Source organism: Dipodomys spectabilis, unplaced genomic scaffold (genome assembly GCF_019054845.1).
Source record: "Dipodomys spectabilis isolate Male_0828 unplaced genomic scaffold, ASM1905484v1 ptg000085l, whole genome shotgun sequence".
NCBI classification, from domain to species: domain Eukaryota; kingdom Metazoa; phylum Chordata; class Mammalia; order Rodentia; family Heteromyidae; genus Dipodomys; species Dipodomys spectabilis.
The window spans coordinates 4,961,824-4,975,949 of record NW_024870762.1 but is presented as its reverse complement, the minus strand read 5'-3'; the positions used below and the strand labels follow the sequence as shown (position 1 = coordinate 4,975,949).

Here is a 14,126-nt window from a genome sequence, read left to right as displayed (position 1 = left end):
GCTTGGCTTCTTTCCAGGTAAATGGAACCTGGGGTCCTCAAGGAGGGTGGGGATGGAGAGCCTGGGGCCTGGGTACCCGGATGCCTGATGTGGGGTGGGGACCCCCTTGGTGTTTCCGTTCTCTCAATGCCCATTCTGTATGGGTTCCTGATTCTCAGCGGGTTCTTTCCTGCTGAGGACAATTCTCTTCCTGTCCCAGCCTAGGATTAGGGGGCTGAGCCCAGAGCTCCAGTGATGTGGGCCTCAGCCTCATGAGTGGAATGTGCTTGCCACCCCCAGGCTAGACGAAGGGGCTGAGGGTCAGGGTGGGCATGTGCTATGCCCCTTTACGACCTTTGCAGGCTAGAGCTGAGTGAGGGGGTTGTACAATGAGCCTCCTTTTCCTTGAAAGAAGGAATTTTGGCCAGGACAATAGGACTCTGTCTGCTTTGGCATAGGGGGGGTAGTGGCTGACTCAACTCTGTGCCCCTTAAGCCCTAACAAATATCATCAAGGGGTGGACCAGTCTTTCCCCTGGTGCCTTGAGTTTCCCCCCTGCCCTTTTATGATGACTTAACTCTTCTTTCCTCCACTGATTGTACCTCTTCTCCCATGACCTGATCCTGCTTGGTCTCTCTCCAGTGTGTTGGGTTGAATTGAGAGTTAGGGTGTACGTTGTTGGGTAACTGGTGCTATTAGAACCAGGAGCTTCTATGGATTTAGAGGATCTGTAATTTGGGGGGGGAGCCTCACAGGAAGATTCAGGCAGTGCTTTGCTAGAGTAGGGGTGAGGGCAGTGTGGCTTGACCTCACTGAGCTGACCAGGCTGGTGCTAAGGAGGAGGCTTGTGGGAGGGGGCAGGAATGGGAGGCCTCTGGCCCAGCCCCTCCTCCTCAGCCCCGGTGGCCCACCCACCAGTCTGAACTGCCACTTCTGAGGCTAGACTGCCTGAAGTCTCCCTGGAGAGAGAAGCCAGGTGGGAATGGGGGAAAGAGGAGGCAGATGGGGAGAGAACATCCATGGGGGAGTGGGGTCAGGCAGAATTGGGGGTATTGTCTGAGTGAAGGGGTATCCAGGACACAGGTATATGTGTGTCATCTATGTATGTATGTGTATATGTGAGGTCAGCAGAAATGTGTTTAAACCATGGAAGTCTCAGGTCTTGGGTGTAAGGTGTGGGGGTGTTTGGGGTCTTGAAGATGTGACAGTTCTAAGAGAGCATGTTAAGGAGGTTCATGAGGAAATGAGGTAACTTTGTCTGTGTCCCTCCAGGTAGAGCACAGCACTGGGGGCTACTGGCTAGAGGGGTGGTGGAGAGAGCGTAGATAATGCTGAATGGATCCCAGCTGCTAAAGATAGCATGGGGTCATTTAAATGTACACCCAGGTGTAGATAATCCTGGTGGCTAGTGAGTAAAATGTCCTGACCCCTTTCATGGACACCAGCAGGTGGTTTCAGGAGGGGCTGGAGCCCTGAACAGGAGAGGGGAGAGGCACCCACTACCTGCAGCCCACAGAGTCTGGAGTCAAGGAGAGTCATGGGGTCCAGGGCTGAGCTGTGTACTCTCTTAGGCGGACTTTCATTCTTCCTGCTACTGATGCCAGGCCAAGGGGCCAAGGGTGGCTCCCTCAAAGAGAGGTGACAAGAGGGGGTGGGGCTTGGGTAAGGTGAGGTCTGCCTGGGAGGCTTCTGATGCTGGGTGTGTGGGAGGGGGAGGGGGAGGGCTCTACTGGAAGCCAAACAATGCTGAAAGTTCAAAATGAGGGTGAGGCTGTCACCTCCAGGGAGAGCCAGGCCTCTTGTCTGCTTGCCAGACTCCAGGCTCCCTAGGGCCTGATGATCTCAATGACTCCAACCTCCTTCTCTGGCATGGGTGCAGACAGGGGGTCTGCTCTAAGCAGACACTGGTGGTACCGCTCCACTACAACGAGTCCTACAGCCAACCCGTGTACAAGCCCTACCTGACCCTCTGTGCTGGAAGGCGCATCTGCAGTACCTACAGGTGAGAGATGGGGATGTGGCCACTCTGGAGTCTCTCAAAAGGACCCAAGAACTTCAATCAGAACCCAAACTCAGGGTCCTCAGCCTGGCACTCTGTTCTAGGACCACATACCATGTGGCATGGCGGGAGGTGAGGCGGGAAGTGCAGCAGACCCATGCTGTGTGCTGCCAGGGCTGGAAGAAGCGACACCCAGGGGCGCTCACCTGTGAAGGTGAGGTTGGGTCTTCCTTGTCCTGCAGGAGGCATGCCAGGGTTGGGGGTCCTGGGTAATTGGGCCTTTAGTTCAGGCCTGAAGCCTTTTCTTCCCTAACAGCCATTTGCCTTAAGCCTTGCCTGAATGGAGGTAGCTGTGTTGGGCCTGATCAGTGCGAGTGTGCCCCTGGCTGGGGGGGAAAGCACTGTCATGTGGGTGAGTTGCCCTCCTCCCACCAGTGGGGGGGTTGCTAGGTCTTCCCACCCATCTGGGCATCTGCCCTGACCCCCTCAGTTTCCTCCTCTTTCCCGTAACTAGATGTGGATGAATGTAGGATCAGTGTCACCTTCTGCTCACATCGTTGTCTTAACACGGCGGGCAGCTTTACCTGCAGCTGTCCCCGGGGCCTGGTGCTGGGCCCTGACCAGCGTACCTGTACAGAGGGATCCCCAGAGCCCCCAACTAGTGCCAGCATCCTCAGCGTGGCCAGTGAGTATGGGCTGCACACAGGGAGGGCCTAGGACCAGCAGCAGGAGCCAGGGCAGTGGGCATGTTACCCATTTTTGTCTCTAGTTCGAGACGCTGAACATGAAAGCACCCTGAGGAGGGAGATTCTTGAGCTTCGAGGGCGCCTGGAGCAGCTGGAGCAGGTGAGCAGAGGTGCCTGGGGCTGGGCCCTCAGGGTGGGAAGGTCTGGTGCAGCATCCTCAAATACCTGTCTTCCTTTGCAGTGGGCTGCTCAGGCCGGGGCCTGGGTCCGGGCTGTGCTGCCCATGCCGCCTGAGGAGCTGCATCCAGAACAGGTGGCAGAGCTGTGGGGCTGGGGTGACAGGATCGAATCTCTTAGTGATCAGGTGCTGCTGCTGGAGGAGAGGCTGGGTGCCTGTAAGTCTTGCTTCTCTCCACTTGAACCTCATCTTTTCTGAAGACCCCTTACCTCAGCATTCCCTCATTCTGGAACGCCCTCCTCAGCGCTCACTCTCAACACTGGAATCACCATTTCAATCCTCTTCCCCCTGGGACACTGTCCCTATCCCAACAGTCTCACTTCTTGGGGGGAGTGGCAGCGTTGGTCCCTCCCCCAGCTGGGGATCCCCCACAGCCCACCTTTCTTTCTCTTTCTCAACCACAGGCTCCTGTGAGGACAACAGCCTTGGTCCTGGCCTCAATCACTGATACAGAACCTCCTCAGTGTCCCAGCCTCCTAATTTATACACAGGTGGCACCCACTCATCCTGGGGGATTGGCCACCTGGGAGCTGCAGATAAGGCCATCGGCCATCAAAGAAGTGAGCCAGAGCTTTGGAGAGCTGTGAGAAAGTGGGCTGTCTTGGCCTGTCTTTTCTCATTGGAGCAAGTTGCCTAGGCAAGGAAGGACTGCTTCTCCAACTCCTTAACAAATACAGCAAGAAAGCACCCAGATCGCTCTCTCTCTCTTTATTCTTAGTTGCTTGCTGTTATCCAGATAATAAAAGCCAACCACACAAAACTGGATCCCATCCTCTCCTGCTCCCAGATACCTCCTGGGTTGAGGGGGGTGGGGGGGAGTGAACAGGTCTGGAGTGAGAGGCAGGGAGCAGTCAATACCACTAGGAGGAAATGACAACTGGCTCAGAGAGGGGGCAGTCTCAAAAGAAAGAGAAATAAATTAACATGCCCCTCTCCCCTTCAGCCAGGGTCCAGGGCTTTCCCCAACTCTCCAGGGACCAGTGAGTGCAGCACCTGATGTCTGCCTCTCCCCCATGTCTGGTTAGGATGGTACAGGGGGGCTGAATGGGGTCAAGACCACTGAAGAACTGTATCCCAGGGACAGGGGCAAACAAAAACATGGAAACCAAGCTGGCATCTAAGAGTGTCCTCAACCCTAGGCATTTGGGCAAGGGCAGAGATGAGACCTCTGAGTTAGAAGAGTGTGCCCCCCACTAAAGGGGGGGGTCTCCAAGAGGTGGGTGAAGGTGTCAAGGGAAGTTCCCAGGTTGACCCTGGCAGGAGTGTTCAGGTTTCAGCTTCCAGCCACAGGGCGAGGAGTCTTCCAACAGATGAGTCCACTGAATCCATGGACTTAGGAGTGAATTGTTCCACAGAATGGATGAATCCGCTGGTCAATGTGGGATGGAGAGGGAGAGACGACCACAAAGAAAGAATCCACCAGGCATGGGATGGAATGTCCCCCACCCCTGTGTGGGATGAGCCACTCGAGATGAGGGGAGGCAAATGTGCCACAGACAAGATGGCAGGAGGAGGGGATCAGAGTGGAGACTGCACCCAGGCAGGACTGTCCATGGATGGGGTCAGGAAGGGACAAGGAGTGACACTATCCACATTCACTTCAGAAGCTGGAGATTCCAAAGAGAAGAATAAGTGGGGGGAAGAGGGGGAAGGGGAGGAAGAGGGCTGGGCCTGGGCCCGAAGGAGGGCCACTGGGTTGGTAAGTGTGGGGAGGAAGACGGGGACAGGTGGGAAGAAAGCTCAGAGCCGGGCCTCGCCCAATCCCCCAGGCTTCTTCAGACAGTCACCACCACCCTGGCCATCAGTGGAGATTTCCCGGAAAATGGTGAGCATGGAGTGCCGGACTCTGTCAGCCAGAGCTGGAACGTCATCTGGTGTCAGCCCTTCTGTGGGCACTGGGGGCAGCACCCGTACCTGACATCGTCCTGGGTGATGAGGAGCACCATCATGGCCTGTCCTTCCAGACCTCTGCCAACAGGCAGGGCCTAGCTTTGAAGTGCTCTTACTACTCCGTTCCTCTTTCCGGTCTCTTGAGTCTGGACAACCCACCCCTCTCATTTGCCAGCTGCCACCTAAGACTTTCCTGTACAAAGCCTTCCCCGAACCCTAGTCTAGACATCTCCTGCCACTCCTCTAGCCCTTACCTTCTAGGCTCAGCATTTACTCTGTGTTACTCGTTATGGCTTCGCACATATAGGCCTTATATTTCCCATTAAATCCTAATAGTATAGAGGGGTACCTGGTGTAGGGTCAGACTACATGATCATGTGGCTGTCTCAGGACCTGGCATTGAATGACTCCCCTTCCTCCCAGGGATGACTCCCAGCCTCTCTGATGGTTGTTCTGGTCATACCCTCCTCTAGACCTGCTCAGAGCTCTCACCTGAGGTGAAACGTCGTTCCTTCTTGCAGTAGAAGTCTTGATAGGAGGACATGACTATGGGGACAATGGGAACCTGGGAAAGGGGTAACGCATATCAGTCTCCAAGTCCCTTTTTCTGTGGGTTGTGGGGCTTGAACTCAGGGTCTGGGCGCTGTCCCTGAGCCTGTTTGTATTCTATGCTTGTGCTCTACTAATCAAGCCACAGTGCCATGTCTGGTTTTTGAGTTGTTAATTGGAGATTTTTTTTTTTTTTTTTTTTTGTCATGGGGCTTAAACTCTGGGCCTGGGCGCTGTCCCTGCACTCTTCAGCTCAAGGCGAGCAACTCTACCACTTGAGCCAAAGTGCCACTTCTGGCTTTCCGGTGGTTAATTGGAGATAAGAGTCTCATGCACTTTCCTACCTGGGCTGGCTTTGAACCTCCATCCTCAGATCTCAGCCTCCTGAGTAGCTAGGATTACAAGCATGAGCCTGTATAGGCATGAGCCATCAGTGCCCAGCTCCAAGCTTCTGCCCAGATAAGAAGGAAGGGTGAGGGCTGGACAGCAGAAGGAGGAGCAGTAATCACCTGGGCCTGTACCGCAAGATGGAAGGCGCCACGTTTGAAGGGCAGCATGGAGCCGTTGTGGTTTCTTGTTCCCTCAGGAAACACCCAGACTCTCACCTGAAAGACAAAAACACACAATATGGAGGGCTCAGAATGGTAGCGAGGCCATACTGAGGCCCCTTGGCCCCTGGTATCAGCTGGTTACAACTCTTGTCCCGAGCTCCCAAGCCCATGTCTTCCCAGAATGACTCACGTCCTGGGTGAGCAGGGTCTGGGCGACCTCAGACATGACACTGATGGCATCCCCCGTGCGTTTCCGGTCGATGAAGATGACTCCGGCCAGCCAGCAGGCCAGCCCAGCAGAGCCAGCCCACAGTAGCTCACGTTTGGCAATGGGCACACAGCGGCCTGGCAGTACCTCCATCATCCCTTGGACAAGGGTGGGGATGGGGAAGGAGTCAAGGTGCAAGCAAGGTGTCAGATCAGGCAGTACACCCACCCAGGTTATCACCGTACACTAGTAGGGACTGGAGAAAAAGTGGAGAGATTGGGTTGAAGCAGCCAGAGTGAAAGTGAGGGTGATCTTGCTCATGAGGGCAGATCCAACCCGGGGAAAGAAGGTGTGAGGGGGAAGCGAGGGGGCAAAACGTCCCGAAGGAGGGAGAGTTGAAGCAGGTTCTAGGGAAGGGGCTAGGAGGGAGGGCATGGCTGGGGGAGGTGTGCTCTGTGGCGGGGTCTCACCAAGCAGGTCGAGGGAGCTCTGGTGATTGGAGACCACGACGTAGGGCTGCGAGGGAGGGAAGTGGTGAGCCCCTCGCACCTCCACTCGGATCCCATACAGGTATTTGATGTGGAGCAGCATTAGACGCAAGATCCTGTGGGGTCACGGCAAGGGGGCCCAGTGGGATCCACTGACGTCCTCCTGCACGCCTCACTTCCCCCTGCCCAACTGACTTGCTGGCCACTTCTGCAGTCATTGCCCCCTTCCATGTCCCTGGACTCTCGCCTTCTCTTTTAGACCCACGATGTCACTTGGGCACAAAGCTATCTCTCACTCTTCACCCTTAGGTTCCCTTAGGACCCACCACCCCTCGCCCCTCACTTCATGTTCTCAACGTTGCGTCCTCGCACGGCACACACAGGGATGGCGAGCACAGCCAAGAAGAGGATCCAGCCGTTGTAGAAGGCCATCTTGAAGAAGTACTTGGCACTCGGGCTGTAGAACCACAGGGTGGGCAGCAAGAAAAGCAGCAGGAGAAGCAGCAGTAGCAACACCGTCCATGCCCCAGGCCACAGCTCCATTCTGGCCACCTGTAGGTGATAAGGGTGAACAATCTGGTTTCTGAAGGGGAGAGGAGCCAGGTGAGCAAGGCACAGAAAGCAAGGCTACGAGATGATCTGAGGACAAAGACTAAAAAAAAACAAACAAAAAACAAAACAGGACGGGACTTGGGCTGCTGTTGAAACCTTCCCAGGAGCCGATACCAGCGACTCATGTCTATTCTTCACTACTCAGAAGGCTGAGCTATGAGCATTGTAGTTTCACGCCACAATTGCAGGCAGCAAAATCCGTGAGAGTCCAGTTAAAAGAGCTACTAAAAGCTGGAAGTAGAGCGGTGGCTCAAGTGGTAGAGTGCTAGTCTTGAGCAGAAAAGCTTAGGAACAGTGCTTAGGCCCTGAGTTCAAGCCCCAGGGCAGCAAAATAAAACAAAAAACAAATTTCACTTTTTTACACATGCCCATCAGAAAATTACAAATGACGAGGCTGCCATATGTCTCAAGGGTTGGAGGCATGGTTCAATAGTAGAATGTCACTCTAGCAAGAGTGAGATCCTCAGTTCAAAACTGGCACTTCCATAGAAAATTTTAAATTACACATGTAGTTCACATTGTATTTCTTTTGAAAATGCTGGTCTAAATACTATGTTAAATCCTTACCTATAACCCATACAATAACCTAGAAAATACTATTACTGCTTAGCATTGGATAGGAAATAGGTCCAGAGAGATGAAAGAACTTACTTACCTCTGGTCACATAGGCCCTAAGCAGCAGTTTCTAGATTGAACTTAAGAAGCTTGGCTGGGCGCCGGTGGCTCACGCCTGTAATCCTAATGGTTCAAAGCCAGCCTGGGCAGGAAAGTCTAAGAGACTCTTATCTCCAATTAACCACCAGAAAACCGGAAGTGGCATTGTGGCTCAAGTGGTAGAGCGATAACCTTGAGCTGAAGAGCGAAGTGATAGCACCCAGTCCCAGAGTTCAAGCCCCACAACCGATTAAAAACAAAGCTTGTGCTCCTGAGCACTGTTAGGCTGTCACCTATACGTACACGTACACACACACACACACACAAACACACACAAAACAAAGCAAAGACAGTGACAAAGCCACCCACAGACAAACATTGACAGATGAGTGGTAAGAGTAAAAATCACATCACCAATGCAGAGACTCGCAGTCATATAAAGAATGACAGATTCACACGCTCGTTCATAAGCTTATCATCATACCAGCAACAAAGGAATGTAAATGTATACCTAGAAAAATCCCTGTCTGTGAAAGGCAGCCTCCTCTATCCCAACACTCACATGTGGACAGGCGGTGATGTGAAAAATCAGAGAACAGAAGTAAAGTGGACACCAAGCAGAGGAGGGACAGGCATGTAAGACTTGCCTTCTTGATTGACTGCCTTATTTTGTACAGTGTGGAAATGGACCCAGAGGTCATGTAAAAACACTGTTAGGCAAATACGCATCATTTCTATCTAGGTTAAAGGTACTCCTCTGTGCTGTGCTCAAAGGTAAGAGGCAATGAAAAAAACAGCTGAAAAAGGTGAGTGTTTTTTTTTTTTCGGGGGGGGGGGAAGGGGAGAGACAGGGTCCTGGAGCTTGAACCCAGGGCCTGGGCACTGTCCCTGAGCTTTTATGATCAAAGCACTCTTACCACTTAAGCCACAGGCTCCACTTCCAGCTTTTTGGTGCTTAATTGGACATGAGAGTCTCACAGACTTTCCTGTCCCCGCTAGCTTTGTACCATGATCCTCAGTTCTCCTGAGTTGCTAGAATTACAAGTATGAGCCACCAGTACCTGGCAACACTTAGGCTTTTAAGCTGCTCTTATCCACTGCCCCCAGATAAGTTCAGACCAGCATAATTTCTCCCCTGAACTACATGCTACAGGCTACTAACACTTGCCCTCACATGGCAGAAATGTTCTCTATAGTATAAATCTGAACATTTCCTTATTTTGACAATGTCACTTTCTTGGCAATGTCACTTCTGTTTACAACTTCAACCACATCCCCACAAAAGCCTTTTTCAGCTCCAAACTGATTTACTTCACTTCACATGACCTTTTATGCTTCTGTACCTTCCTATCACACTTCAAATATTTCTGACCTATGCTTTAATCACAGTTTCTTTTTTCTTGACCAGTGGTTCTCAAGATGTAGAAATGCAAATTATTGAATCTTGCCCAGATATACAGAATCAGAAATTCTGTATATCAGAAATTCTGGGCCAAGTAATCTGTAATTTAACAAGCTATCCAGGTGAATCTGATATGCACCGAGAAACCAGATTCTGATAGCATAGGGTGTAAGCATTCACTGTTCTTTTTTTTTTTTTTTTTTTTGGGGGGGGGTCTGGTCGTGGGGTCTGAACTCTGGGCCTGGGTGCTGTCCCTCAGCTCTTCAGCTCAAGGCTAGCGCTCTACCACTTGAGCCACAGAGCCACTTCCGGCTTTTTTCTTTTTGCTTATGTGGTGCTGAGGAATTGAACCCAGGGCCTCAGAGGCATGCAGGGCAAGCGCTCTACCACTGAGCCATCTTCCCAGCCCCTCACTGTTACTTTCTTTCCCATTAGGTTCTAACAAACAGGAAGACAAGATTTTGTCTTATCTCCAATGTCAGGTGAGGACAGTAAGTACTCAATAAATTGGCAATGAATTGTAATACTTATAGACACATTATTGTTCTATCAATATTAAGGATTCCAGGACTTTACACATGATTAGATAAGCCTTCTGGCCATGATGCAATGGCTTCAGCTCCCAGATGTGAGTTCTGATTATGAATCTAGTAATTACTCTCTCAAGAAATGCTAGCTGGAAAAGTCACTGAAAAAGTTTTTGTACCAAGCCTAAGAGCTAATGTATTTTGAATGTTCATAGAGAATACATGGCTGCAGTGAAGGTAGAGAGGAGATGTTATCTCACAAAACTGTCATGCCAGCCATTGAGGGAAGACACTCTTGCCACCACATATGTACCAACAATGCAAAGAGTGGGGCCTTATGGCCCACAAAAAATATGGGTGATGAGAGTTCACAGTGGGCCTGACTCTTGGGCTTGAATTAAGCCAAGGAACACAGCGAATGAAGTAATAATGTGTACGGAGAGGCCAAGAGAGTCATTAAGGAAAGGTATTTAATGATCTTTTGGGAGCCAGGTGTAGCCGCTCACTGTTGTAATCTTAGTTACTCTGGAAGCCAGCTGAGGGAGAGATTTAGCGAGACCACCCATCTCAACCAACAAGCTAGGTGTGGTGATTCACCCTTGTACTCAAGCAATACAGGAGGCATAGATGGTCCTGGTGTGGTCTGGCCAGAAAATGACAACCTAGCCAAAAAAATAACTAAAAAAAAAAGCTCAAGTGGTAGAGGATCTGTCTAGAAAGGACTAGGTCTTGAATTTAAAACTCAGTACCATTGAAAAAAAAATTAAGAGACTAAGTTACCTTCTCAAATTTTTGATATCAAGTAATATTCTCTAGACATGTTGAAGGCATTATAAACACACTTGAATGCATAGTTAATGAGCATACAGCTCCACAAATAGTATATACTGACAATGAATTTAGGAAATAAATGGTAGGTGTAACAAGAAGCACACGTACTATGCATGTGCCACACGGACATATCCGTCCTTCAAAGAGGCATGCACATGTGTGGTGAGAATCACAACTATGGAAACCCACTAAGCCCATCACAACACAAGTGTGTGTACTGCCGCTAAGCCACGGGGTCCCACACATGGAAAACGCCTACTAGGCAGAATCATGGATCTGAGGCCAAAAATGAAGTTTATAACCTATACATGCACAAACATAAAACATGTAGGTACGATGAAACCACACAAGAGATGCAATTAAACCACCTTCACACACATGCAGTACTCACACATGTCAAAACTGGATGTGCACGATATGAGAATAGGCAATTCTGACAGATAATCAAAACATCATCTCTCTATAGCTTTTGGATAGCATAAGGACAACCAAGCTGCACCCAGCCATTACACAAGTCAAAGGCACACAGTCAATATATTAACATCCCCAGCCCCTAGAGGCATTTATGTGTCAATAATCTAGCACTGTGTGGAGGGCCTCTGGAAAATGAGGTTCTGTGCCTGTAGGGAAACGAGGTGCCTGAGGGTTATTTCTAAGAAGCAATTCTGTTGGCCGCCTCACCAACCAGAGAAAAAGTCGTGTGGGGCCAAAGGGCACAAAGAGAAATTGGGGAATGTGTATTGAATTCCCTCTCCCAAGATTCCCTGTCCACACCCCCGTCCCAAATTCAGAGTTTCCACATCCCCTCCCACCCGTGTCTCTTCCATGCTTCCGCTCAGGCCCCTCTCTCCTTTCCCCAGCAATCCTCTTCCCAGTCGGCCCTGACCTTTTCCCCAGCAACCTTCTCCCCAGTCGGTCCCTCCCAGCCCCAAACTCTCCCCACCCCAGTCCCTCTCAGCACCCCCCTCCCTCCTCCCCCTTTCCCGCCCACACCTCAGTGAGGTGGGGGGCCTGGGGGGCTGGCCCCCTCCAGCCAGGCTGCGGCAGCGGTGGCGGCGGCTGGTTGTGTCTCTGTCTCTGTCGGTGCCAAGAGGGGCGGACAGGATTTGGGGGTTTCCTAGCCCCGGCCGATGGAGTGGAAGTGGGAGTGGGAGGTTGGACCCATAGCGGTAGGATTGGGGGGGGTCGTCCCCCCAGCACCCTCCCTCCCTTCCTGCTGTCTCTCTGAGGGCTGGGGCTGCTGCTGCTGCTGCCGCTATCTCCCCCACCCTCCCGTACGCCCGCTAGTTTCCGGGGCCGGCCAGGAAGTGGGGGGTGGTGATGGACTGTCTCTTTTGCCAATCGCCTCCTAGAGGCCCGGTCATCTCCTTTCCACATCTACCAGTGTCCTCTCGCTAGCTCCGCCCCAGGAGAGCTGAGCTGGGCTCGGCCAGCCTCTGGCTGCATCTTTTTTCCTTCTTGCCTTTCTGCACACTCAGCTGGGGATCCCTCACGGATGTCGAGTCCTCCTTCCATACACTCCTTTTCTTCATTCTCCACTCGCTCTCCTCTTATTGCCACGTCTACTTGGCTTTCTCTTGGATTAAAAAAAAAAATCCCTTTCTTTTAAACTCCAGTATCAATGCTTTGTCCCTGGAATAACTCCCAACTCGTTCCCAAGATCCCCTTTCCTGTTCCCCGTTCCATTATGGATACTTATCAAGCACCTACTTGCAAACACTGAGCTCAGTTCTTTTCCTTTTTAGGGCTCCATCTTCTCCCCACCTCGTACTCTAGCCTTCTGGTGTAGTCTCTTTGCCCTTTGCCCTCTCTGTGGCCAGCAGTCTAGCTCCTAGCTCCTTCCTCCACCCACCCTCTCTGGCCTTTAAAGAGAATGGGTACTTTCTGTCCTTCTGGCCCATTTCCCTTTCCTGTTTGTTTATCGCTGCACTTCTTTCCTAGTTTCCTCCTATCAGTCTCCTTAAAGCACCCCAGCTGAGACAACCCCTCCCTCTCCTGTAGAGTTTGAATGCATCTTTTCTTTGATGGAAACTGGGTATTAAGGCATTGCTTTGGTGGGGCGTGGGGAGAAAAAGGAAGGATGCTGATTTCTCTGGGATGAGCACGTCTCCTTAAGTGTTTTAAGTGTGTTTCTAGCACTCCAGTTCTGGCCCTCCTCTTCCTCAAACTCAGGATCATCCCAGTCCTTCTCCTTCCTTGTTTTCCATCTCTCCCTTTCAAAACGTTCTCCAAGCCTCCAAAATCCTAACCTCTCCTTTCCTTCTCTACGCAATTCCCAGCTTCTCATTTTTCCTGATTCTGGAATCACCAGGGACCTTTTAATCACAATGTTCCTAGACAGCCCTTAGCCGGTGTCTGCCTCCCGCCCCCAGACACACCTTTGCATTGCATGAGTTTACACGCCCAGGTGAAGAGGATGTATAGAACACTGGTAGTGAGAGGACTGTTACCTAGTTCTGGTCCTGGGGCCACAGTGAGGGTCACTGACTGTAGGATAGGCCCAAGCTCCTAGGGGTCCAGCCAGGAAGAAGCCCCCAGTTCTGCTGGGCAAATTACAAGAAGGAAGGGGCGGGCCTAACCCCATTCTGCCGCGGGTCACCTAAAAAGGGGTGGGTCTTGTCCCTTCTGCATCCACTCATAAAGGCCTTTTCTGCTCTTAATGTTTAAGACGGAGCCGAGGTCGATTCGGTTCTGCTCGGTGTCACGTTAGGAGGGGGTGGGCCTGTAGCTCAGTTCTGCTCTGTAAATCACCTAAAGAGGGGCGGGCTGAGTCGTCCAGCTGAGGGAGTTGGGTTAACACCAGCGCCGAAGATCGATGTTCGTAGCATCCAAACGTCGGGCTAATCCCAGTTCTGCTTCCTTCTTCATTAAGAGGGAGGGGCGGACCCAAGTTCTGCCCTCTACGTCACCCAAGGAGGCCGGAGCCATTTTGAACCCTGCGACCCTAGTTTTCTTCCCCCTCCCACCGGCCCCCTTTTCCGTGCACTGCGCCGTCTCTTTGGGTTTTGGCCAATCAGGGGCGAGAGAAACGGCCCAATCAGCCGAGAGGGGCCACAGCCGAAAGACCCGGATGAGGCCAAGCCAAAGCCTTTGAATTGCAAGCCCTGCCAATTGCAGAGCCGTCACCATGGCAACGGGATAGAGGTAAAGGGGTGGGACTAACCACCATGGTTGGTCTTGGAGCCAATCACTTGGTTTGGAGCATACACTCCAAAGTCCAATAGGAATCCGGACATTCTTTGAAGGAGGAAGTGAAGGAAAGAAAGAGGCCCAGAGTGGGCGAGGTCTATGTAGACCTGAACCAATTAACTTCAGGATCTTGGTTATGACTGGCAGCTGCTCAGGCGAATGAAAGCTTTTCTGGCCCGGTGACAGCCTCGGGTGTTACCAATCTCTTGACAGTGCATAAGTACTGTGACTGCAGTCAGCCAATAATCATTATGCAAGGTCAGGACCGCGCAAACCTTTTGCCGCCCCCGTCCTTTGGGCCAATCCTTTCTTTTGAATCTCT

At 51.7% G+C, this 14,126-nt stretch overlaps 2 protein-coding genes across 5 annotated transcripts; one reads left to right on the top strand and one right to left on the bottom strand.

The window, feature by feature from the left end:
* Window positions 1-62: 62 nt before the first annotated feature.
* On the top strand, window positions 63-3,993 carry Egfl8 (EGF like domain multiple 8). Of its 2 annotated transcripts, XM_042683731.1 has the most exons (9): window positions 63-955; window positions 1,428-1,617; window positions 1,859-1,981; window positions 2,083-2,192; window positions 2,295-2,390; window positions 2,493-2,663; window positions 2,748-2,824; window positions 2,906-3,059; window positions 3,307-3,993. In XM_042683731.1, exons 2-9 carry the CDS (start codon window positions 1,517-1,519, stop codon window positions 3,348-3,350), a joined length of 876 nt encoding a protein of 291 aa, XP_042539665.1. In that variant the 5' UTR covers window positions 63-955; window positions 1,428-1,516; the 3' UTR covers window positions 3,351-3,993. The 2 variants fall into 2 exon arrangements, with proteins under 2 accessions (XP_042539665.1, XP_042539663.1); XM_042683729.1 differs by having other exon boundaries at window positions 2,748-3,059.
* Window positions 3,596-13,157, bottom strand: Agpat1 (1-acylglycerol-3-phosphate O-acyltransferase 1). Of its 3 annotated transcripts, none has more exons than XM_042683738.1 (7): window positions 13,066-13,157; window positions 6,932-7,140; window positions 6,571-6,704; window positions 6,083-6,258; window positions 5,851-5,946; window positions 5,285-5,357; window positions 3,596-4,827 (listed from the first exon to the last, which is right to left on the bottom strand). In XM_042683738.1, exons 2-7 carry the CDS (start codon window positions 7,129-7,131, stop codon window positions 4,643-4,645), a joined length of 864 nt encoding a protein of 287 aa, XP_042539672.1. In that variant the 5' UTR covers window positions 7,132-7,140; window positions 13,066-13,157; the 3' UTR covers window positions 3,596-4,642. The 3 variants fall into 3 exon arrangements, with proteins under 3 accessions (XP_042539672.1, XP_042539670.1, XP_042539671.1); XM_042683736.1 differs by lacking the exon at window positions 13,066-13,157 and adding an exon at window positions 12,326-12,430; XM_042683737.1 differs by lacking the exon at window positions 13,066-13,157 and adding an exon at window positions 11,609-11,922.
* Between the last annotated feature and the right edge of the window lie 969 nt (window positions 13,158-14,126).

Bases quoted from the DNA above. Each gene is read 5' to 3' on its own strand.
- Egfl8 (XM_042683729.1), top strand. From the start codon at position 1,517: ATGGGGTCCAGGGCTGAGCTGTGTACTCTCTTAGGCGGACTTTCATTC. The intron at 1,982-2,082 runs GTGAGAGATGGG...ACTCTGTTCTAG, and splicing joins CGCATCTGCAGTACCTACAG to GACCACATACCATGTGGCAT. The intron at 2,193-2,294 runs GTGAGGTTGGGT...CTTCCCTAACAG, and splicing joins AGGGGCGCTCACCTGTGAAG to CCATTTGCCTTAAGCCTTGC.
- Agpat1 (XM_042683738.1), bottom strand. From the start codon at position 7,131: ATGGAGCTGTGGCCTGGGGCATGGACGGTGTTGCTACTGCTGCTTCTC. The intron at 6,259-6,570 runs GTGAGACCCCGC...CCCTTGTCCAAG, and splicing joins GAGCTCCCTCGACCTGCTTG to GGATGATGGAGGTACTGCCA. The intron at 4,828-5,284 runs GTGAGAGCTCTG...CTCATCACCCAG, and splicing joins GGAACGACGTTTCACCTCAG to GACGATGTCAGGTACGGGTG.